The sequence below is a fragment of the Eriocheir sinensis genome, chromosome 51, assembly GCF_024679095.1.
Source record: "Eriocheir sinensis breed Jianghai 21 chromosome 51, ASM2467909v1, whole genome shotgun sequence".
NCBI lineage: Eukaryota > Metazoa > Arthropoda > Malacostraca > Decapoda > Varunidae > Eriocheir > Eriocheir sinensis.
In genome coordinates this window covers 4,953,446-4,978,514 of record NC_066559.1, presented here as the reverse complement: position 1 = coordinate 4,978,514, position 25,069 = coordinate 4,953,446, and the positions used below count along the sequence as shown (strand labels likewise).

At 43.3% G+C, this 25,069-nt stretch overlaps 2 protein-coding genes across 3 annotated transcripts; one reads left to right on the top strand and one right to left on the bottom strand.

Moving 5' to 3' along the window:
• Window positions 1-1,068: 1,068 nt before the first annotated feature.
• Window positions 1,069-19,530, bottom strand: LOC126982582 (kelch-like protein 30). Of its 2 annotated transcripts, none has more exons than XM_050834754.1 (10): window positions 19,391-19,530; window positions 12,571-12,756; window positions 11,732-11,839; window positions 8,414-8,603; window positions 7,582-7,670; window positions 6,226-6,790; window positions 5,617-5,725; window positions 5,091-5,212; window positions 2,748-2,957; window positions 1,069-1,890 (listed from the first exon to the last, which is right to left on the bottom strand). In XM_050834754.1, the coding sequence occupies exons 2-10, from the start codon at window positions 12,733-12,735 to the stop codon at window positions 1,496-1,498; spliced, it is 1,953 nt and encodes a 650-aa protein (XP_050690711.1). In that variant the 5' UTR covers window positions 12,736-12,756; window positions 19,391-19,530; the 3' UTR covers window positions 1,069-1,495. The 2 variants fall into 2 exon arrangements, with proteins under 2 accessions (XP_050690711.1, XP_050690710.1); XM_050834753.1 differs by lacking the exon at window positions 19,391-19,530 and adding an exon at window positions 13,782-13,942.
• On the top strand, window positions 19,487-25,010 carry LOC126982586 (uncharacterized). Its single transcript, XM_050834762.1, has 3 exons — window positions 19,487-19,704; window positions 21,337-21,430; window positions 24,836-25,010. Exons 1-3 carry the CDS (start codon window positions 19,487-19,489, stop codon window positions 25,007-25,009), a joined length of 486 nt encoding a protein of 161 aa, XP_050690719.1. The 3' UTR covers window position 25,010.
• The last annotated feature ends 59 nt before the right edge of the window (window positions 25,011-25,069 follow it).

Sequence of the window (25,069 nt, the reverse complement as noted above, 5' to 3'; positions counted from 1 at the left end):
CTACACTTTCTTCACAAAATCATCTTCATTCATTCTTATCACATATCCAAATCATCTCAAAGGACCATGTTTAAAGTGGTGTTCTTGAATGTCAAACAGCAGTACTGTATGATCATTTGGTTCAGACAGAGATCAAATCTAATAGTACCACTAATTAGCACTATAGGGAGGCAACCAACCTCCTGGGGAACTGAAACATTGTCCTTCTGAGGAATGACAAAGAGAGGTAAAGTCTAGGGAATCACTGAGGCTCATGAGGTCATTTGAGTGCCAGTAACTTCTTGCCTGCTTAGTAGGTCAATTAGAAGCTCTGCACCAAGTCTTAGGTGAGTATCACCCAAGCATAATTCAGCTGCCTTGTATCAGTAATGGATGTGGATAGTCTGTAGGGGTGAGTGCTTAAAAAGTTGCTGGTGGATGACTTTCCAAGAGACAACTTCTCTTGCTTGCTGTCTGTGAGTCATATGGTGACCCACTAACTAATGAAGCCACACCCTCCCTCACTGAAGTAAGAAAGGATAAGGGTAGGTTGGAGGGTGGAGACAATCAATCAATAGGGCCATACACTGGGGGAGGCATCACTTAGGCACCAAACAAATTTTGTGGCTGTCCCCTTGGCCTCTTCCACTATGGATTGTCTCTTCAATGAGCAAAGCCAACTTCTGTGTAGCATGCCACATGCCTGTACAGAAGGCATTGGTGTTCAAAGTTTATGCAGGTAATAGACCTCAAATCAGTCTCACAAAGTAATCATTGGTTGGACACAAAGTCATGATACCCCATGATTCTGTAGAGGCCATTATTACCATTCAGTGTCCATGTCTCACAGCCATAGAGTAAGACAGGGAGCACAAGCGACTTGAAGATTAGGACCAGGTATCGACAATGCAATAAATTTGTGCTGACCAAGTCCCTAACATTGTAGGCCAAGCCAATGTACCTTAAGACTTATTGACAAGACCTGCCATTGCTCTGGACTCAGCAAACGAGGCACTATGTAGTACTACTACATACATATCCGTAGGGGTTCAGAATATGTCTGGTGTTTAAGAAACCACAACTAGTGAGTCTATTGTACAGTTCTCTTTTATTTCTTGATTATTATCAACTTATACTGACCATTCCCGTGATCCCTCAGCTGACCAACTGTGATAAGTACCATATGGCAAGTAGCTAGAGAGTGAAGGTCAAGAGTGACTTTCTCCAAGATGTCACAAGTCTTTAAACAAAATTTTAAATGTAATAGGAAATATCCACTCACTTACAAGCACCAAACATAATTAAAACAATAGAAAGCATTACCACATCACACTGCTTCACCTACAAACGTGTCCTTCCACCCTGAGCAGCACATGAGCCAGGAGGGGCAGAGTTGCAGATTGAACAACCCGACAGGATCACAGACATGACACAGGCCTTTCTGCACAATTCTTCATATGCACCAAGCTGATTTTCATACCCCTAACTCAAAGCAGTGGCAGCAGTGTAATGCAGCTCACATGAGCACTTTCAACAGAGGAAAGGAGCCCAAGGAAAAGGTGCTCTCAGCTGGGCACAGAGTAGTGAACATATGTTTGCCAGGGTCATTCCCCTTCCATACCTCTTTGGAATGTACAAGAATGGGTGCTGGTGGAGCATCCTTGTTCCCTGGTTTAGTGTCCTCACCTATATTCTTTGCATCACTGTTCTCATCCTTACTCTTAATATTCTTGTCTCCTCCATCGAGCTCCATGGCCTCCACTACCCGGATATCATGTAAGTCATTGTGGGAGAAGTTGTAGAGTGTTCCGTCCACCACACACACGTTGATGGGAGGAGCACCAAACTGGCCGTAGCGGGTGACTGTGACCTCTCCTGGCTTGAATCTGTACACACTGGCGGTACAGCTGTCTGTGGGTGCAGAAAGTATGATGCAATGGTGGTGAGGATGGTTGAAGTGCTGAAATATTACTCTGTCTTATGATTCAATACAAAGGTATACATGATAAAGAAAAGCATGAACATACTAAATCTACTGAGCAATATGAGTAAATAGTTTTATCTTCCAGTATTAACCCCTTCAATATGGTGACGCTGACGTCGGCGTCACCATCAGCGTCACCGTATGGAAAGGGTTAATCCTCTTCCATTTCGTCTTAATCCTCTTCTAAACCACTTATGGGGAAATGGAAAAGGATTAAGAGGTTTAGAAGAGGATTAATCCTCTTCCATTTCCTCTTAACCCTTTCTATACTGTGACGCCGATGTCTGTGTCACCGTATGGAAAGGGTTAATACAAAAAAATGTGATGCTGGGGGACTTTCTATGAACTTTTTGCAACATCAATGCAGTATCAAGCTCTATTACATATATTCATGCTCCCCTGATCCTTCCAAAACCTTCCTCTAAAAATCTGATGATAACAAGTGTTTCAAGATACAGCCCTGACTCTCCTGCATATATATTCATCACCAAGACATGGGAGACTGTGTGACTTTGGAGTATGGGACTTATCTTGTAAGTTGAAGATTAAGTGCTGAAAAAATAATGAAAACTTTGATGAATCATCCTGTCATAATTTTAGGTGCCAGAAGGGGTAAAAGGAGAAAATATATGATTATAGGTGATTACTGAGAAAGATATTAGAGGTGACTACTGAGAAAGATATTAGAGGTGACTACTGAGAAAGATATTAGAGGTGACTACTGAGAAAGATATTAGAGGTGACTACTGAGAAAGCATAAGAGAGAAGCAAGGCCAAGGCTTACCAATTAGGTAGATGTAGTGCTTCCAGGTGAGGGCAGCACGGTAGCCCAGGGTGTTAGGAGCCTTGAGGGGCATGGCAGACCATCGTTTGAGTTTGGGACAGAATGTGAGCAGCTGATTCTCCTGTGTGAACAAGAGGAGTCGCCCCTCAAAGCTACACACCGCTGCATAGCTGACAGGGCTTGGCATGTCAGGGCAGTGTAGCCACTCACCTGCAAGGGTATGGAATGAAAGTTTGGTAACTTCATGACAACATATATGTTTTTGAGGACTGCAAAAAATTATCTGTACCGCCATTAGTGGATATCCAGAGCAAAAAATTCACTTTCCTATTATAAGTTGGGATTTGACACCAGCACCAGAGACAATGAGGGGATGCTGCAGAGGATAGTGGATGAGTTTGACAGGGTGTGTAAGAGGAGAAAGCTGAGTGAATGCTGGGAAGAGTAAGGTTATGGTATTTGAGAGGGTGAGAGAACAGGTCATTGATGTTGTAGAGCCATACAGAGTTAGAGCAGAGGGTACAACGAAGTGTAGGATAAGGCTGGGGGAGGAGGTGACTGAGTTTAAATATTTAGGGACTGTTTTATGTAAGCATGGCAGTATGGAAGGTGAGGTGAGGGAAAGAGCAATGAAGGGCAGACAAGTGGTGGGTGCATTGGAGAGAGTTATGAATGAAAGAAGTGTGAGCATGGAGGTAAAGAGGGGAATAAGGAATAGTATTATCCTGCCAACTCTGTCATATGCATCAGAGACGTGGACATGGAATGCACCACAGCAATCGAGAATATGTACAGTGGAAATGAGTTATATAAGAGGTGCATGTGGTGTGTCAGGATGGAATGAAGGAAGTAATGAAAGCGTGTATGAGCGGTTTGGTATGGGTGCGACAGCGAAAGGAGTAGAGTGTAGAGTGGTGGAGTGGGTGAAGCGTGGTTTACTGAGGTGGTTTGGAGACATAATGAGAATGGGGGAGAATGAATTTGTGAAGAGAGTGTATGAGGGAAGGATTGAGAGAGGGGATGTCAGGGGAAGACCACCTGTGAAGTGGATCAATAGGGGAGGACTGGAGTGAGGGAGTTGAAAGTAGCAGGATTGAATGTGCTGAAAGGGAGTGCCAGAACAGGGAGAGATGGAGACACTTCTGCCGCGGCCACCCCCTGGAGGGAAGTTCCTGCGAGGGAGCAAGGCGTCGGAGATATAGATAGATGGACCAGAGTGAAGTCAAAAGCTCTTCATCTCGTCAGCTCCCCTCATCTTACTGACAGTCTTTTAAATCTTAAAGTCTGCTACAATGTTGACTCTCTTGCTATCTTCTATCATGTTTTCATGCCAACTGCATGCCTCCACCCTTCCCATGATCCCACTGCACATGACTTTCTACTCTAGTTCATCCCTATGCTATCCAAATCCATTATGCAAAAGTTAACCAGAATCTTCATTCTTTCATCCCTTTGGCTGGTAAAATTTGGAATAGCCTTCCTCCATCTGTATTTCCTCCTGCCAATGACTTGAACTCTTTCAAGATGGGAGTAATAACACACCTCTCCATCGAAACCAAGCAACAATTTTCATGAAATATTTCTGAAAAATAAGTAAAGAAATAAGATTAAAACATGTCAATAAAAGTGTTTAAAATGGAAGATTAATATAAAGAAAAGACAGCAGAGTATGATTAATGGGAGTAAATAGATGAGGGAAGAGAAACAACAATTGGTAGTGCTGAGGCCATAACTACATAGTACTGTGGACTGCATTAGCTCTCAATGCCATCACTGAAGCCTTTGAGCCTGAGATGGATATAACATACCTGGGATACCACAGTTTATCTCCCATAGGCTTCCCCATGTACCCATCTTTCAACTATTTTGAATGAGTGGAAGATGAGCTGGATGGGCTGTGCTGTATACTGAATTTCCTAACTTATATTACCTAACTTATATTAGAGTCTATGTTTTATCAAGGCTCACCAATTACTTTAACATGCAAGCAACAAAAATTCTGGATTACTTAAAGTGAGTATTATTTAAAGCTTCTCAAATAAAAATCCAGTATAACTGTGACCTTTTATGTAAATAAGGGAAAGAGGGGAAAAATGCAGGTTTGAGAATTAATAACATAGGAAAAGGTAAACATAGTAAATTAAGCACCAAGATGGCATACATTCATGAGGTAGTAGATGGAATGGTGTCAAAGATGTCGGCCATTCTCAGGAAGAGGAGCAATTAAGAGATGAAATGCATTGGGCTCCAGCCCCCATCTCTATAAACCCACATGGCTCAAACAGGCATGGTGCTAGAAGGGAGGAGTTGGGGAAGATGGGTACTGGCTTCCTCTATTCTTACCTGAGGCTGTGTCGTAAGAATCAACAGAGCTCTGAATCACACGATGCCTCCCAAAGCCACCGAGGAGGTAGATGGTGGAGTTGACAACACACGACATGAAGTGCCGCCGTGGCCGAGGTAACCTGCAATGACCCCAAAGACGCACTTAGCAGCAGGCAACATGTATATCCACACACTCTATACATTATACACTCCGCATCACTAACATCTTCACTATTTCATTCTTCTACAATGCTGAGTAAGAAACGAACAGATATGAGAAGAAGAAGAAAAGCTAACAGTCAGAAGTGAGATCATTTAGAGTTGCCTCCCACCCTCACACACACACACAAAGTAGGTGGTTCATCTAACTATACTTGATACTAGATGCCTTATTTGATACTATACTTAATAATCCTTACTCTATGAAAAAAAAGAATAATTCTGTATATATCCATGAGTTAATGAATGACGAATAGCCGTCGGTAAAACGAAGTCACTCTGCAATAATTCATAATAGTAGTGACAAACAATGCATCTGACTTACGAATGCTCTTCAATCCATCGTCTTGAGACTGTGCTGTATCTCATGACAGACATGTTCCAGTTGCCGTGACCCAGCTGGTACTCCCCTCCCAGGATAAAGATGCTTGGACCTGGAAGACAGTGTCACTCAGGGCTCAGAGGGAAGGAGGTGGCACCCACTCATGACTCAGAGGACAGACAGCAGGCAAGGAGGCAACACTCAGGGCACAACAGGAAAGAAGTACCAGCCAGTCATGGATCATAAGGGAAATATACAATGAATCGAGGCATAAATGAACCACACATCTAGAAAAGTGCAACAGGGATGTATTATTTGTATTGGGTATTTGTATTTGAGTATGCCCTCACCCTCAGACCCGTATAGCAGAGCCACATGAAACCAGCAGCACCACATAAACAATGGACAATGATCATCCAGGCCTTAAAAGTATAAAAATGAGGCTGTTAATGCCACACTAGCAATGAGAAGCAATGAAATTACGTCCTGCCTATAAGTCATTAGTCTTGGGAAGTTACTATCCTACAACTGTGGCTTCAAACTTTCTTATTTAAGTTTTACACCCATTCAATGCAGTTTTCTTTTGACACTTATCTGGTCTGTAACACTTACCAACAGCACACACTTGATAGCCTGAACACTGGACAGGGCAACTGCAAAGTTTGGTGAGAGTGACCTCTTCTTTAATTCTTTTTTGCACGGGGTCAAAGGAGAACAGAACTGGGGTAATGTCTAAATTCTTAATACGAGAGGCCAAGCTGTAGTTCCTCTCCTCATCCTCATCATCACTGTTCTTGGCCTTGCGTCGCCGTTGTGGTGGCCGTGTCTGTCTGAAGCCAACCACACATGGTATTTGGGGCAACTTGCGTCTGGGCCTTTTCAGGGCAATTTCCAAAGCACTTCTCAACTCCTTCTGTAGTTCCTTTTCATAACTATAATTTTCTAGCCACACTGAACTCTGTGGCATAGCTCCAGAGGTGCCTGAAGAGACTGAGTTAGATATTTGGCTACAACACTCCTTGAAGGCTTTAAAGCACTCTAGAAACTGCACTGCCTCCTCATTGTCACTCACTACACTGAAGAAGAACATGTTGGCAAGGTCTTCCAGTGTGAGGGTGTGCAGGTCCAGGCACAGCAGGAGGCGCACCAGGTGCTGTGTCCTCTCCTCCTCACACACCTGTGGGGCAAACCTTCATTGGAGCACAGTGCTAAGAAACAATTCTTATGCTATGGCTTCAGGCTGCCATTTTCATGTATGTAGAAACATTTCATTCATACTCTTAAAAATATCCCCTGCCCTTAATTCCAAATTTTCAATTATCAGTCATGTGGAGTAATGAAGGTGCCTTCAAGTGCATCAAGAGAACCATACTACATCTAAGAAGGCCACCAGAGGTCAGCGGATTCCACCCAAAATTTATATAGAACCATAAAGTATCTAGGTGAAGTCATGATATGGGGTGCATTTAGTGGGGAGGAAAGAGGGGCAGACTTGTACTTCCTTCATTAAATTGCTACAGTGAAGGGGCAATGCTAACTGGATGTGAAGAAAAATCATCTTGACAGCTTCAAGTCATAGCTGCTCCAACTTCATGCAAGATAGTGTCCCGAGTCACAAGCTGTGACAAAATATGGCTGAAGCAGAACAAAACTGAAGTGACTGCAAGGCTAGGAGAGGATCTAAATCCCACTGACCATGCCTGGAATCTCAGGGTGCTGAGTCGTACAGGTTCTGGTGATGGTTGACTTACATCAAGGTTAAGTGGCTGAAGATCATCCACAAACTGGCTATCAAACTTACCTTCCACTGTGACTTACATATATACAGCATTAGGCAGCAAGCAAGAAAATGTCCCTGGAGAAAAACCTGCACATATCATTAGGGTTGAGGTCAACCACCAATTGCCCCTGGCACTGGAAGCTCATACTAGCATGCACCCTCACCCACATGACAATCAAATATCTCACCTCGATCCAGCCGACGAGAGCTTCCCACACTCCCCACTCCCCATTTGGCCCTGGGTGGAGGGCTGGGTGGCTCACATACTCTTCTAGCTCTGTAACATTTGATTATAATTTAAAAATTCTTTGGCAACCTCTATATTATGTTAAGAGTATATTATTCTAGCATGTTAACAGTTTTCTTTCCTAATTAATGTAGGTTCTTTTAATTACTCATCTTCACACACTATGAATTAGGCCACACTGTCTCAGCACACTCTCTACATGTTAGTACATGACTTCTATACTCCCTTACTTTCCTCCACCTCTTATTACTCACAGGTCGTTAGGTATTCCTTGGCATAAACACTTCCATTACTCTCACCCTTGACTTTTCTTGCTTCTATCACAGAAGACAAAATAAGAGTACATATTAGGGAAGAAAGAAGAGAAAAAGTAAAATTTGGTGAAAAATCAAGATCTGCCTGCTTAGAACCAATTATATTTTCTCTATTAGTTATTCACTTCACATTTCCCACAAAAGCATTTGGCACCAATAACAACCAAACTTTGAGAGCACTGTGCATTTAACACACCATTAGAGCTTCCTCATATAAATCTGCACTGTATCATAAATGACAATTCCATGTGCTTTATTTTCTCTCATCTATACACCCCCTCTTCATTCCATGTTTCCACCTCCCTCATTACTCCATAAATATTAGCAAGTCAAGGTGATATTACATGACCCGTGTGACATCTGTGGATCGCCATTTATCAAAAACAATATATAAATAAGTAAGATTCACTTTTAAAAGCTAAAATGAAAGGACACAATGAAGAAAACAATAATACAAACCAGTGATTGTCAGCTGCTGAAATTGCTGTGTCAAGGCAAGGTTCTCAAAGTTCCAGGTAGCCACAGTGAGAGCTGCCGAGGCAAGACTGAGGATGCCCAGGGAGGAGGTGATGAAATACACCTCCAGGCAAGAGTCAATGGTGAGGGAGGAGAGGACATGCTGCTCACAAGCTGCCTGCACACTGGTGAACTAGGGAACAATATTTAAGGTAATATGTGGAGATAAAATACAACGTAGGTAAATTTGCATCCTGTAACTGACAGTAACAGCATGATCATCCCTCATTCTGCCACAAATATAAACTCTGGAAAAGGAGTCTGTGGCTGAATGCAGCAGAACATTACTTCTGTAACATTACCTAATTTAGATTATGCAGTTGAAATTTTTTTCTCACCAAGAAATGGATTTTGCAAGAATAAAATCTGTTTTGCCTAGAGTAATGATGTTGCTCTATTACTTGGTATCAGTGGTGGGCACCGCTAACCGAAAAGTTAGCTTTAACTGGTAATTCACTAACTAAAAAGTTAGCTTTGCTTACACTAAACCGCTAAACTGATAAAGAAATTAGTGGAAGCTAACCGATAACTTTTTATATGGATTTAGCTTTGGTTTAGTATTTTGGATCTAAAACCATTAAAAACAAACCTATAGTCAAACCAAATTGTCGAGTCCGTTTGGGCGTAGGCTCCCGCAGGTCCATTTCTCCCCTCTGCTTTGCCACACAGTCCAACACCTATCTCTTCCTATCATATGTAAGGTACAGGTAACATATGATACGAAAAAATAGGTGTTGGGACTGTGTGGCAGAGCAGAGGGGAGAAATGGATCCGCGGGAGCCTCCGCCCAAATGGACTCGACAATTTGGTTGGACTATAGTGACCTGAAATTTCAATATGTTGTAGCTTAGACACAGAGCTTTCCAGAAAGGTATAGCATGCCAAAATCAGTTGATGATAAACGGGTCCTCAAACTGGGTTTCCTCTTGACATGGGACTTCAAGTTGTAAAGGCTTGCTGTCTGTCTGTTAATGATTGTCTCCTTAAGGTGGTACATGACACACTGGAAGAGCAAGAAATTGGTGTTCGTCATAACTCTTGATTTCAGGACAAAGCACTTCTCCATGTGAGGCCACGGGTTCTGGAACTTCTGGAACTCCTGGCTGTCAGCTTGAGTGTCCTCTGCCTCACCCTCAGCTGCTGCCAGCTCCTTAACAGGGTCAGCATTCTCAGGCGGAACAAAAACGTCTTCACTCGGGTCACTTTCCATGACATCGATAACGATAAACAAGGCGATGATAATGAACGCGACTCCATGATGACAACATCGCAGCTGAACTGAACAGAGCCCAACAAGCAACAACAAGATGAGAAGAGAAAGAAGCCTCCAGTTTATCCTAAATCCGTATTTTTACGCAAGATATCACGCAAATTTAAGCATTTTTTACTTTTTTCCATAACTGACACTTTTATTTTTAATATTTTAAGTTATTAACCCCTCCGTGACTGGCAGCAGTGGTAATTTTGTTGCTGCCAGGACCGGCCCTCCAGCGCTGAACACCGAAAATAGCCTATATTCACGCACTCTTTACTCTTAACCCTTTCATTGCTAAACGCTTGCAGCAGACGTTAAGCGTATTTGCTGGTGGCGCTAAACGCTCGCTGCGACCTCCACCCGCACTCAAATCTCCCACGTATGAGTGTTCCAACACTAATTCTCACAACACAGGATTGCCAATTGAGTGGATTCTTCACTAAATTTGGTGGAAAATCATATCAGCCCAGCACGGCAAATGTACGGACAAGTAACTGGTGGATGTTCTTGCCCAATACAGCGGCATTTTTGCATAGCTTCACCTATCACCTGACTGATTCTTTGATCAAACAGTTGTAAATATTGCAGTTGGCAATACTCCCTTGCCAGAATCTGAAGAAAAGATGTCCGCAGTTCCCTCAATACAGCTGATCATCCCACACGCACCGACGTAACTGTTAACATTCAACACTCCCTGAACGTGCATGTACGTTTGCAAGAGAGGCATACATAACCGACTCCTATATATCTGGACCTCCTCTTTCCAATGGTGTTTTTGGTTTTTAGCTGTGATGAATAGTCTTAGAGATACAGAGGTTAAAAGAGACCCCCCATTGGGCTTCCCGACTGCGCCTGAGGTGATAGTCACGTCCGCACCGCGCGCAGGGAAAGGGTTAACCTACAATGGACGAGCAAATGAAACAGGCTTTGTACTCACTATTAAGTTTTCCCCTTTCTAATGATGCCATCCAGAAGTCTCTACATGCCGTGGTTATGGAGACAGCGAGTTGAAGAGGGGAGAATTCTGGCGGGAATGGCGGCCACGTTTCCAATTTGGCTGCTTGGCCATGGCTAGGTCGTAATGAAAACGGTGCCCCGAGCACTATTTATGCAAGCTAGTCTATAATATAAGCTCCCTCCATGCAATAAAGCCCCTTTTGTGTGTGGTTAGCAGGAGGGTAATACGTGTGATGTTCAGGTCCCAGGACAGGAGGGTGTGGGCAGGAAATCGGACACATCGGAATCAGTGTCACTCCTTTCTGCCATGATAAGAGCAGAGCAGAGACTGACAGAGTAGCCAAACTAAATCTTAGGCAGAGTTCCCAATAAGTGAAATACAAAAAATAGCGAAATGTAGCTAAATTTGGCGTAAAAACAGCAAGGCTATTATAAATGCCTCCGGTCCTCGCCCTGTAAAGTGGCTATAGCTGCCTCCAGTCCTATAGGGGTTAAGGTGGAAAATATCGAATTCTTGTTATTAAAACCCAAATTCAAAGAATTGGAAATGGATGATGCATTACCCTAAAATATCAAAGTTTCCCTAATTGTCCAACTACCCTACTTTAAGGCATAATTTACCCAAAAGTGGAATCCCTGGAATTATTGCACCGTGTAGCTCAACTGCTGCTGTGTCTGCCCACAACGGAGAAGAACAAAGTTCAACAAACTTGTATGAATTTTTTAGTGGACTTAAATTTAGCAGAGGAGGAACTACATTTAGCGGAAGCTAATTGGTCCACTAACTGTTTCCAAAGTCAGCGAAAACGCTAATCAGCTAACGAAAGAGTTAGCTTCGCTAATTAGTGGTTAACGGAACCATGCCCACCACTGCTTGGTATGAAATTTTAGTTGAATCCCTTTTCCTTGATTTAGAGAAATATATTTTTAGCTATTTGATTACAATTTTCATTTGTACTAAACAAGCACAACAAGATCTGGAAGTTTAAATTTGTATGAATATATTTCTAAGTGATTTCCAGCAGTGATCAGGTCTGGTAAGGACCCACCTGGAGCATGGCTGATATCTGCAGAAGGGGAAGGACACCGTGGGGGATGACAAGGCTGCCAAACTCCACATGCTGCACCAGAATCCCCAGGGAGTCAGCATCTATATCCTGCGGGAGCATCTATATAGTCAGTCCTTGGTGAGATTCAGAGGTCAGGAGTCTTACAACATATCCGGTTGTAGAGAGTAGTTCCTGCATATTTCAGGATATAAATGTAATATAATTATGGTGGTGTGTATATAAAATTGTTATACATAGTTCTATTTGTTTCTGAAGTTCTGCATGGTGATTTCTCATGCTACTATTATTTTGGCTGGATGACTGTTTTGCCATCACTTGATACTCATCCTCTGACACATTATGATTTTCATCTTGTGCTCTTCAAACTCTCCATGTGTTGGTCATAGAATTTGTCATAGATATTAATGATCATATGATAAGAGAAAAATAATGTATGTTCCTGCAATGCATGGGGAACCAGAGAATTACTAGTACGATACTAACAAGGAAGTAAGTAAAGACTAACAAAGATCAAGAGGAAGCATCTACTGAAAATTACCAAAGCCCAAATAGTAATGGGGAAGAATTAATGACTTAAAAGAAAGGAGCAGAAAGGGAAAAATATTTGTGGCCTGAACTGTGGAGGTGAGTTAAAGATTACATGGAAAGTAAATTCTATATATATACTGTAGGAAATTGAAGTACCAATACCTAAAATCTAAATAATGATGAAGAGGCAGTGACAATTGGAGATCTGAAGAGTGGAGAGCAAAGAGGGAGAAATTACATAAAATCCAATGAATAAAAACCAGAAAGTGAGAAACTGAATAAACGATTACCTGCAGTTCAATGAGCTTTTTGTCATTTTCACTGAAGTTGCTGGAGAACATTGCCTTGAAGTAGTCGCTGCTGGCCATCAGCTTGGCCTTGTGGCAAGCAAAGTGCCGCCCCTCGGCCACCAAGGTGACAGTGTCCCCTCCGTGGGACGCTGCCTCACCCTCCATCACTTCAATGGTGCTGTCAAGCTGGGGGTCAATGGTGCTTTGTCATGACTCATACTCTCATTTTCACTGGCAGAATAAAATTTAAGTGTTATTGAAACTGTCACAATAATGGCTTCTACAGAAACATGGAAGTATTGATGACAATGGTTCATGTCTGCAAGTCTATAAGGTGAGTTTGTACTTAGGAACCTTTACATTGTTTGGTAAAGACTCGTTTTAGTACCGTGCCAGTATTTCATTACCAACCTTATGAAACATCACTAGCTCTTCATATATCTTTTCTACAAACATTCAACAATCATGGAAACACTTTCAAAATCCAATTCAAGGACTATTTATCGTTGAAAACAGGGGATAATATTCACAAAAGCGTAGCCTCCTTTGGCGGCGGCCGCAGCAACTGTGCTGCCGCCGCAGCTGCAAAATAGCTCGCAGAGGGTTTAGGGTGGGGGAGCATATTTAAACTTTATGACCTGCTAATGGGGGGGCTTTGCCCCCCTCAATCCCCCCTTCTAACCAGGGGGGCTGCCCCCCCTCCCCCACACGTATATGTGACTTATTTCTGCGAGGAGGTATTTCTTTCAACACCGGCTGCACCGTCGCCATGGCCACTGCCAGAGGAGGCTGCGCTTTCATGAATATTATCCCCTATTTTCAACAACAAATAGTCCTTGAATTGGATTTTGAAAGCGTTTCCATGACTGTTGAACGTTTGTAGAAAAGATATATGAAGAGCTAGTGATGTTTCATAAGGTAGGTAATGATATACTGGCACGGTACTAAAACGAATTTTAACCCATTGTTTTTATCTCATTTCTCAGAGGTTTGAAAGTTAGCAGATTACAAATATAACAACAGAGGAGCAGTCGACCAAGTAGGAGGCGAGATATTAGCGCGTAAATAAAACCAATCTTAACCCCCTTCACACCGCTTGCCAGAGTAAGCCGCGCCAGACACAGCGGCACACTCCTGCAGCAGGGCGATAACGGGCTACCAGGCGGCGGGGCTGTGACACCTCCCCCCGCGCCTGGCACTGCTCGGCGCACCTGTCACATGATAAAGCAGGCACGTGGAGGACGGTGGAGGGCCTGCGTGACGTGATCCCCTCCCCGGCTGTGAAGAGGAGTCCCATGCAACAAGGAGGCGGCGGCGTTGTGCTCTCGTGAGTCTCGCCCCGTCCCGTTGTTTACAAGTGATCACGTCTTTCCAACGGCACAGGCCACAGGGTCCTTTGTTTTCTGCTGATCTGCCTGATGTGTCTCTTTTCACCTTCACATGTTGCTGGTCTGCCTTTTCGCTGTCCTTTGCAGGTTTTTTCTTCTTCTTGTTTAGGTCTGTCTATTTAGGCCAGTCGACAGAGGTTCAAAAAAGAGCGAATAAGGAAAAAATCAAGGAAAGCTGCAATAAGTTTTATTGTCTTCGTATGAGGGTACTTAATAACATATTAATTTTGCACTTAGGACTCACTTTAGAGGGCAATATGTCGATATTTATAATAATTTACATGATATTCTCTACAAAAGATGTTCTATACATTATTCTAGTACGGTGCGCGGTTTTGACGCTAGAGGTGCGAGAATGTGTGCATGTTTTTGAGTCATACCCAGTTACGAAATATGACATGGAAAATGATCTTGTATGCTTTATTGGAGGATATTCTAAATTTTTACATTAATTGTAGTTTTTCCTTTTGTTTCAGGGTGTATGGATAAGGACAGTTAAAGAGACATTAATTCTTATTTTGTGGAAAAAAAGGCATCAGGAGAATGTTTCATTTGTGAAGGGAATCTTTCTGAGGGGTGACTCGTGAAGTGAAGGAGAAAGGATTGAAAACTCTGACAGACTACAGCAGTAAATGTAAAGATGGAAAGAATTCTCAGCTAAAAGGATTGAAAAGAGTGACAGTGCATGAAAAATGTAGAAAAGTGTTTACCAAAGAAAGAGGTGCTGAAACTTTTCAAACAAGAAGGCAAACCTCTCCAGGACCTACATCTTTAAGGAGCCTAGTACCGGATTTTGATTTTATTCATGACTGTCTTTATTGTGGAGAAGATGTATCAGATGAGTTATTAAAAAATCAAAGGAGAAATGTTCTGAAGTGTGCGTGAAACTGTGCACCGTGTGGAGACGCTTCATGTTAGGGACACTATTTTGAAAGCAGGTGAGAAGAGAAATGATGACAGGGGCAAAACAGTTAATACCCGTATTTGTAATGTAGTTGATTTGGTTGCTGCAGAATCAAGGTACCATTCAGCATGCATGAAGAAATTCTACCAAACATCCTCTGGAATAAAACGTGGTCGTCCCAAAAGTGCTACAGTTTCAGAGGCAATGACCCATGCATGGTTTTATCTACCTTGAGGAAAATCGACAAGAATGCCAATTTTCTTTCAGTGACATTTTTGAGGGATATGAGGCATAATGAGGGTGATCTACCAACTGAGAAAACAATAAGATATAAACTGAGGCAAAAAATATGGAGAAGACATTGTTGTATCTGTAAACAAAAATAGAAAGCCTGTAGTCTGTTTTCGTGACACAGGTAACAAAATTCTGACTGATGTTTGGTATGAAAAGCAAAGAAGTAATGATGAGAAAGCAGAGCGACTTCGGGGAAAAATAACCGGAGAAAGACCCGCCCAGGCAGCCATCATTGAGGTGCAGGAAATGCTTGTGGTTATCCTGAGTCGCCTTAAGGAAATGTGAAGAAGCTGAGTAACAGGAAAGCTTGGCACTCAGCACACACTCGGGACTGGTAACCCCTCCTTCTTTTTCTTCTTCTTCTTTTTTCTTTTTTTTTCTTCTCTTTTTCTCCTTCTTTTTCTATTCTTCTTCTTCTTCTCCACCTCCTCCTCCTCTTCTTCCTCCTTCTTCTCCTTCTTTTTTCCTTTCTTTCTTCTTCTTCTTTTTCTTTTCTCTTCTTCTACTTCTCCTTTTTTATTCTTCCTTTTATTCTTCTGCAGTAGTTTTTCCCATTTTAAATACAAGGTTGCTGTTTCTGGTGTGTCTCTTCCATCCTCCTCTGTCAAACACCATATTCTCTCCCCTCTAACCTCTTCTCCCTTACGCCATGGCCTCGGGGGGTTGGAACATCAAGTAGAAGTGAATGGAGGAGAATATGGTAGTAGACTTTGAGGGAAAGAGAACCTGAGGAAGAAAGGGTTGGCGGAGAATGTGGTGGACACGAGAAAACGGGGGATCGGTAAAGATGTCAGCGTACGCACACAAGGCGAACGAACCATAGTGAACACAACGAACTGGCGAAGGAAGGAAGCAGTCTTACCGATCATGAAGGCCAGAGGAAGCAACAAAGAGCAGCGGAAGACCTAGGCCGGGATTCAAAATGCGTTAGCGGCATAGTTCTGGGTGTTATTTATAAATCGACATTCACAAAAGCAACGGTAATAACTATATGTATTATTATGCGCTCTAACGTCGGCAGTCACAAAACATTCAGGACGTCACGAGCCGCGCTAATAACGATATGTTGTTAAGATAAAGGTAAAGGTAAAGTTGGGGGCATACGAAGGGGAAAATTCCCTTTATTATCCCGGGACTTAGCTACGTTGAAAGAGACATGACTTTTTTTTCTTGAATCAAAACAGGTCCATGACTAAAAATAGGCAGGTAAGAAACGTCAGAGAGAGAGAGAGAGAGAGAGAGAGAGAGAGAGAGAGAGAGAGAGAGAGAGAGAGAGAGAGAGAGAGAGAGAGAGAGAGAGAGTCACCCCCTACTTTCCGTAAGGCTCGTTAGAAAGGGTTGGCACACTAATATACTTCTGAAATCAGAAAAAAACTAGGCAAGCAGTATTGTTAATTAAGCCAAGATTCAATGACTATCTAAAAGTATGTCACTGATACTGATTTTGTTCATCCCAATTAATATTCACCACCGACTTGCGTGAACCACAGTGACATTTTACTTTGGAGGTGAAAGCAAAGGAGAGGGGAGGTGAGGGAAGGGCGGGGCAGAATAACACGCTAGAGGTAGACAGACTGATGCATAGGTTAATAACGTTACTCTCTCTCTCTCTCTCTCTCTCTCTCTCTCTCTCTCTCTCTCTCTCTCTCTCTCTCTCTCTTTATCATCGTTTATTAACTGATGACTTAATTGGTCGCTGTAATGGCATAATTATTTGTTTGTTTAGTCATTCATTAATCCAGCAAGGCAGTAAATTAATTAGTCGGGTCGATGTTGACAAATTAGTAGTTTATTTATTTATTCATTTATTTATTTAGTCAGTTAGTCCGTCAATCAGTCAAGCAGTCAGTCAGTGAGCAAGTGATGAGAGAGAGAGAGAGAGAGAGAGAGAGAGAGAGAGAGAGAGAGAGAGAGAGAGAGAGAGAGAGAGAGAGAGAGAGAGAGAGAGAGAGAGAGAGAGAGAGAGAGAGAGAGAGAGAGAGAGAGAGAGAGAGAGAGAGAGAGTGTGTGTGTTACGCAGATGCACACGCCAGTCCATCACACACACACAGGATCAGTACACGCGGGAACAGTGCTCGGGCGTGGTGACGGAAACAGTCGCCTCCTCTTCACGTTCCTGACATCCTCCCCACTCGATAAAACATCATTCCACAGCCTACGAAAGAGTGAGCGGCGGGAAAATATTGCCTCGACATCAGCTGCTCCCCAACATGGTAAGGTGATCAGTCACGTGGTCGGTTAACAAAGGTAAACTGCACAGGTGTTTACTGACAAACTGACTGACTCATATTTGGTAAAGTCTGCAGCTCTTCAATGCACGAAAGAAGTTATTCACATTTTTTGTCAGTTGTCCTCTTCATAAAGTTGTCATTCATCCCCTGCTAAGTTAATTTTCGAGTAGGTGATCCTTGTACCTGCATTACTATTGTCTTCCACAGTACAAAAACAACAGCAATAAAAAAATTGTAAAGTAATTTGTCCTCAAAATTCTAATAGTAACGTTGATAATAGCTCCTCAGGGCATAAACACATTAAGATTATGTGGGGTAATGGATTCTTAAATCTTTATTGGTTATGCGGTGAATGATTTCTTCCCCATTTTGAGATTTTTTTTTTTCCGTACACCAATGGTCGCTTCCATGTCTCAGGTTGTTCCAGGAACGATGAGGCACACGCCTGATAGTGTTGTGACGAGCCGCTGAGGGTGTCTTGGACCCTCGCTCACTGGGCTGAGTGTGCGATTCCATCGAGGCAACACAGACAAGTTGCATGCGACTTGCCGGGTTTTCAACATCTTTGTTGAATGCAACTTTCAGCAAGGAGACGTGGTGCCTTCAAGGCGCGATTACACCGAGGCAACATTATGGCAGCATGTTTCATGCTACATTGTCGCCTAGGCCAAGGGTGTTTCAACCAGTTCAACACAGGGCGACATGCAGCATGCGACTTTGTAGTATGCAACAAATGGTAACACGTTGCCCGTGAAGCGTTTCGCATGCGACAATATTTTGCCCGTTGCCTAGTGTTGCCTTCCTTCCTTAAATATACAAGAAAACAAGACAACTTTAACGACCAACAAAATAAGGCCACGCCTTTACCAATGAAATACTGCGTTTAAAGGGGTGAATTCACGCAGTGCAGTGCGTAACCGCTGAGTGCTTGATGCATGTCTTGCCCGCGGTCCAGTTAAACTATACCGTGAAAAGGGACGGGCAGCGGTTCTCCACTTCTCCGAGGAGGTGTGTATAGCCGGGTTGGTGTAATGAATCCTCTACGATAGATTTATCGTTACTTTTATTCTCCCAAGAGAAACCGGTCTGAAGATCACGGCGGACTTTTCATGTTACTTATAGCGTCCGCTGAAAGTCTGTTTTTATAACACGTCTAGTTCTTGAGTATATCAAGTATGCGGCCTTGTAGCTATGTAATTAGTTTTTGGTTTATTCCACAACAAGAAAAGCAGCCATAAACCTTGACTTGAAAACATGAATGAATTACGAAGTTCCGCTTTTACGAATAATTTTGAACACCTATTCAAGATCTGAAGGTAATGTGGGGATCTAAACGCCGTTAAGCATGAATCACACGCTTGCACCAGCACAGCCGTTCACCTCGGGGCCGCCGGGGTACAGTAGTGGGATGCTGTGTAGCTCTACGAGGAAGTGAACTGAGGCACCCACTCACGATTGATAAGATTGTTAGGTGTTTCCCATGGCACAATATTGAAGCACACACACACACACACACACACACACACACTGCTTTCTCTCCTGCAGGGGTTTCTTTACTGACCCGAGATTGTGCGTTGGGCAAGGAGCATCACAACACACGATCGTCAGCGCTTAAAGAGCTTTCAGTGTTTCGAGGGATGATAATGATTGACAGTATCTATCATTACTTAAAACACTCTACAGTCTACAGCTACGATGACTGCCCTGAGCTGCCCTGTTCGACGTTAAATTCGTTGCTGTGTTTTGGGTAGGCTATTCGTCTTCTGAGAGAAACTCTACACGGTATTCTCTTCGGTCGTCCGTGTTAAGCTTTAAAAGAACGAAGTCGTACACACGGCAGAGTTGCTGATGTTGCAAAACTCTTGGCGGCCATGTTAGAGCCACAAGGTGGTTGATTGCGTCATTATTTGCCGCAAGATTAGTTGGTATTATGTACTATGTTTTGATTATGTAGGTATTATTTTCATGTATTATGTTATGAAGCATTTCCCCGTGAACCTTACCTGCCTCACTCCGTGCCTTCATGCCCGCAGCTCCTGTGGCGGCGGTGGGCGGGGGCATGGGTGGTGGTGGCGGCGGCGGCGGGGACGGCAGCAGTGATGACGGCTGAGGAGGGGGAGGAGGTGGCAGCAGTGATGACAGCTGATGAGGCGGCGAAGGCTGCAGCAGGGATGGCAGCTGAGGAGACGGTGGGGGCGGCAGCAGGGACAGTGGTTGAGGAGTCGCGGGAGGCAGGTCGCGAGGGCCACGAGTGTCCCGTGAGCACTGTCTGGGCGGAGAAAACGGAGTTTCGTAACGTGCCTATCACCATGCACCGGTGAGGCTGCTGCTGCTGCTGCCGCTGAGAGGCTGTGACTGAAATAACATATAATCGATGACAACAAAAACAGTAACAAACAGCAGGAGCAACAATCACCACAATACAAACAAATTACTGCAACAACAATAACAACAACAACAACAACTACTACTACTACTACTACTACTACTACTACTACTACTACTACTACTACTACTACATAAAAGATACCTCCACCCATGTTTATTTTCCCGACACATAATCATGGACGGCTCCATAGCTTGGAGGCCATTAGCCCCAACTCTGTTCGCTAATGAGTAATGACTGTGGCATCCAGCCATATCACTAATACTACTTAGCACTAAATCTATACATAACACTTTATCATCTATTGCGTCTAGATTTCCCTTTCCTTCCCTACTCATGTCACTCCCGACCCACCCTAATGTCACTCCACCACTGTGGCCTCATAGTCCATATTGGAGATGTTGGTGGCTTTTGGCCCAGAGTGTCTGGTGCCCCTGAGACACAGGATGGCCGACCTGAGCAGGGAGAACGAGAGGCGACACTACTAATACTAATACAATAATCTTATAAAAAATATGAATTCCTTTCCATTTTTTTTTCTCGAAAATTTCCATATGACAAAACTGTGGTAGAAAGTAACTTGTATGTGTATACGTAATTATGATCTGCTGATACTTATTTGTTTTGTCGTGATACGAGTCAGACTGAAAACTGTACGAAAGTGAATCATCTGTGAGCACGTTACGTTACTGCCTCGCGACAATAAAGTTTCAGTGTCGGTCACTTCGTGTATAAGTGACAGAACAAACATAAAATTTATCAGTTACTTAATTAATAGAGATCACAGAGAATTCCAGCGACAAGGGAAAACACAATAATAATTATACAAAACCAGTCTTCTGCAGATGATACTATTTTACTGTACACTATCCTTATTTTTCGGTTAGAGATTGTAGTGCTCCAACTGCGACACTCTCCCGTCAAGTGGAGTGGGCTAAGAGGGTGAGTGGGTGGTAGGGGCAGTTCAAGGAAGCTCACCCGTTTTTATTTCTTCAAGAAAAAGTGGTTGATGTCACGTGCTGGTATAAGAGAGGAAATTCTCAACCCGGGACTGGATTAGTGATGGTCTGACTCGTCTCATTTAAATACAAAACATCAAAACAATCACATGGCCTTTTCTCGTGTAATATGATTTTCTTTTCCTTATATAGTTATGTTATGCTCTGAAACTGAATGAAGCATCAATGCCACTGATTACGGCTATCTGATTAAAACTATTCTAACAAGATTTCAGTTGATAACCACGAGATCGTTACCCCCCACAGACGAATGATACAAAGAAGATAGAGATAGGTAGTTAGATAGAGTAATAGATATAGACAGAAACAGATAGATATAGATAGATCGATGGGTAGACAGACAGAAAGATAGGTAGATATGGAAAAAGATAGGTATATAAATAGGTAAATAGTTAGACAGAGATAAAGTTAAATAGATATTGATGGAGAGACAGATAATCAGATAAGTTTACTGACCACACATGACCAAAAAAGCCCATTAACCGTTGGCCGTTTAACCACTGACCCTCCCCTTCCCTCTCCTCTTCCTTTCCGGCTCACACAGACAAAGGACGACCCACTACTACGAGGAGCAGGCCCTCACCCAAATCTTTAAGTCCACCAAGTCCATCCCGTACTTCGTGACCCAGACCCAGGTGGTGAGTGCCCCTTCCCCCCTCCTCCCTTTTGTTTCTTGCTAAAGCTAACACTACTAGAGGGCCTTGGCATTGGCTATCAGCGATCACTTGTCTTCTTCGTCGTCTTTCCACTCTACTCCATCACCTTTACCCATTAGTCCTTCACCCAATTTCGGCTTCCTGTATCTCACCTATCCCTTCTCCAATCCTTTCTCCACTATCTACCATTATCTTCCTATCTCTTGTTCTCTCTATTGCCTCTCTTCTTCACCCCTTTCAAGGTTCACGCTTTCTATTTAATTATCCTTTCTCCTCTCCAATTATCTTCTGTCCCGTCACGTTTCATCTTTTCCTCCCTTCTCCCCCGCCTTCTTTCTCTTTTCCTCTTATGTCTAGTCTTTGGCCTCTACCGGTGCAATCCAGGGGTCATATCTACTACTAACCTTTCCTTTTTCCACTTATGTCAATCTCTATCCTCTTACATTTTCTCCTCCACTCCCTCGCCTCCCTTCCCATACTCCCTTATGTCGAATTCCTCCCTCCGACCTGTTTACCCCAAGACATTTTTTTATCCACTACTAACCGTTCCTTTTCCCTCTCGTGATACTATCCTTTCATTCCTCCTCCTCCAGTCCCTTCCATCTCACACCCTGTCTTGCCTATATAGATCCTCCCCCCTACCGGTACACTCCAAGGCTTTCATCTACTGCTATAACCTCTCCACCACTACTATTGCCTCTTCCCTTGCCCAGTTCCTCGCCCAATCCTGCACAGCCCAAAGGTTTTAGTCACTGTTAACTTCTATTCATCCCTGTCATCCTCTGTCTCGTCACTCCTCACCCTCCCGTCCCTCTCCACCTGTTTCCCTCCTCCTCACCTCTCTTCTCCCAGCTACGAAACACGCGCGGCTTCCTCATGGTCACCGATCACACACTTCACACGATAACAGATAGAGGAGTAAGATAAGAGGAGGAGGAGGAATGAAAGAAGGCTGATAATGACACACGGTTTAATTTTAATGATCTGGAACTATCTTTTGCTCTTTGTATCTGTTTATTCTATTTGTGTTTGTTAATGTATTCTCTCTCTCTCTCTCTCTCTCTCTCTCTCTCTCTCTCTCTCTCTCTCTAAAGGCACAGATAATGGTAAAATGCATCATTATTACAATCTCCACTCCTCAGAATATCAATAGGAAGCAACTCGGTGTTACATTAGTTTCGCAATAAATAAGCAACATATATAGGCTGGGTGGGGGGCATTCGGTCCTGTCACCCTCCCCTCACCCCTTTTTCTCACTATAACTCAGTATTAACTTCTTGCTAACACCTTTCCCGCCCTTCCAAAGATGTCTGATTACGTGCCCACTGTGGCCAATATAACCACCACGCTTTTCTTCTTCCCTTCCTTTCTCCCTAGTCGCTCCATTTCTCGCTGCTTTCCTCTCTCCTTTCATACCTCGCTCCCTTCCTAACACTCTCACTTTCTCCCTCCCTCACTTTCTCTCGCCTACCGTCCCACACCCTTCTACAGGTATACCTAATTTATTATACTCAGTAAACATGACGTGCAATACTACGCGACTCACTCTCTCTCTTTTGCCTAGTTTTTGTACTGATTTCAGAAGTATATTAATGTGCCAATCCTTTCTAACGAGTCTTATGGAAAGTACGGGTCTCTCTCTCTCTCTCTCTCTCTCTCTCTCTCTCTCTCTCTCTCTCTCTCTCTCTCTCTCTCTCTCTCTCTCTCTCTCTCTCTCTCCCCTCACAACCGTATTCAATATGTCCTTGCGACAAGGCATCGTCCCTTCAGATTGGAAAAAGGCTAACGTGACACCGATTTTCAAGAAAGGAGACAAAAAAGTACCAGGTAATTACAGGCCCATTAGTCTAACTTCGGTTGTAAGTAAGCTACTTGAGGGCATAATTAGAGACAAAATTGTGAATTACCTTGAAAGCCACTCATTGATTGGGGACTCACAACATGGCTTCCGAAACAAAAGATCCTGCCTATCAAACCTATTAACCTTTTATAACGACCTCTTCACTGTTTATGACGTAACCAAATCACTGGACGTAGTCTATCTTGATTTCCAGAAAGCGTTTGATAAAGTCCCGCATCATAAATTACTTTACAAATTAAAGCAAATAGGTATTGACGGTCAAGTAAACCAATGGATCGCGAATTGGTTGAGCAACAGACAACAAAGAGTAGTGATCGACGGATTTAACTCAGAGTGGGCGCCTGTCACTAGTGGCGTCCCTCAGGGCTCGGTCCTTGGCCCAGTGCTCTTCATTATTTACATCAACGACGTGGATGTTGGACTCAATAACCGCATTAGTAAATTTGCAGACGACACAAAGATTGGCAACTCGGTTCTCACTGACGAAGACAGGCAAAGCCCAAGAGGATTTGCACAAAATTTCAGCTTGGTCGGATAGATGGGAGATGCCCTTTAACGTAGACAAGTGCCAGGTCCTTCAAGTTGGAACGAGGAATAAGAAGTTCGAATACGAAATGCGCGGCGTTAAACTCAAAAGCGTTCAATGCGTCAAAGACTTGGGGATCAAAATAGCGTCAAACCTCAAATTCTCACAGCAATGCATCGATGCAGCAAATAAAGCGAACAGAATGTTGGGCTTCATTAAAAGAAACTTTGTATTCAAGAATAAAGATGTAATACTCCCTATCTACAACAGTTTAGTCAGACCCCACTTGGAATATGAGGTACAGTTTTGGTCTCCCATACATGCAAAGGATATTGCTAAATTAGAAGGTGTTCAGCGTCGGGCAACGAAAATGATCCCTTCCTTGCGCAACAAATCCTACGAAGAAAGGCTTTCTACCCTTAACATGTTCTCTCTTGAGAAACGTCGCCTCCGAGGAAAACTGATCGAATGTTTTAAAATACTTAATGGTTTCACGAATGTAGACAGATCAACATTGTTTATGATCGATGACACTTTGCGCACGAGGAACAATGGCGTAAAACTCAGATGTAGACAAGTAAATTCAGACTGCACCAAATTTTTCTTCACCAACGTTGTAGTGCGAGAATGGAATAAGCTTCCACCGTTAGTGGTCCAGTGTAACACGATTGACTCCTTCAAAAATAAGCTCGACCGTCACTTCCTTCAACTTAATATCAACTAGAGTAGAAATGCAACGTTTTGGAGTCTTCTGATTAATGTAAAATCACTTAGGTTTAAGGACAGACCACAAAGTCTGGACCATGGGGTCTGTGTGGTCTGATTTTCTATGTAAATCTATGTAAATATCTCTCTCTCTCTCTCTCTCTCTCTCTCTCTCCAAGTATTTTTTTTCTCTATATATCAATCTCTCTTTCTCAATCTATATCACTCTTTCTCTCCCCTTCTCTCCTTAGTTAGCGCTCCCGCCCTCTCACCCACGTTTTGAACCCCTGCACAGGTCCCTAACTACATAACGAAGGTGGCCTGGCTCCCGCAGCCCGTGACCCACAGCGTGTACAACACCCACGCCCTCACCACCACCGTGCACGTCCAGGAGCTCTACACGCTGACGGTGGCGCTGACATCGAGGGCTACAGTGACGGTGTGTCCGGAGAAGACCATCTACCACTGAGGGGGCGGGAGAGAGAGAGAGAGAGAGAGAGAGAGAGAGAGAGAGAGAGAGAGAGAGAGA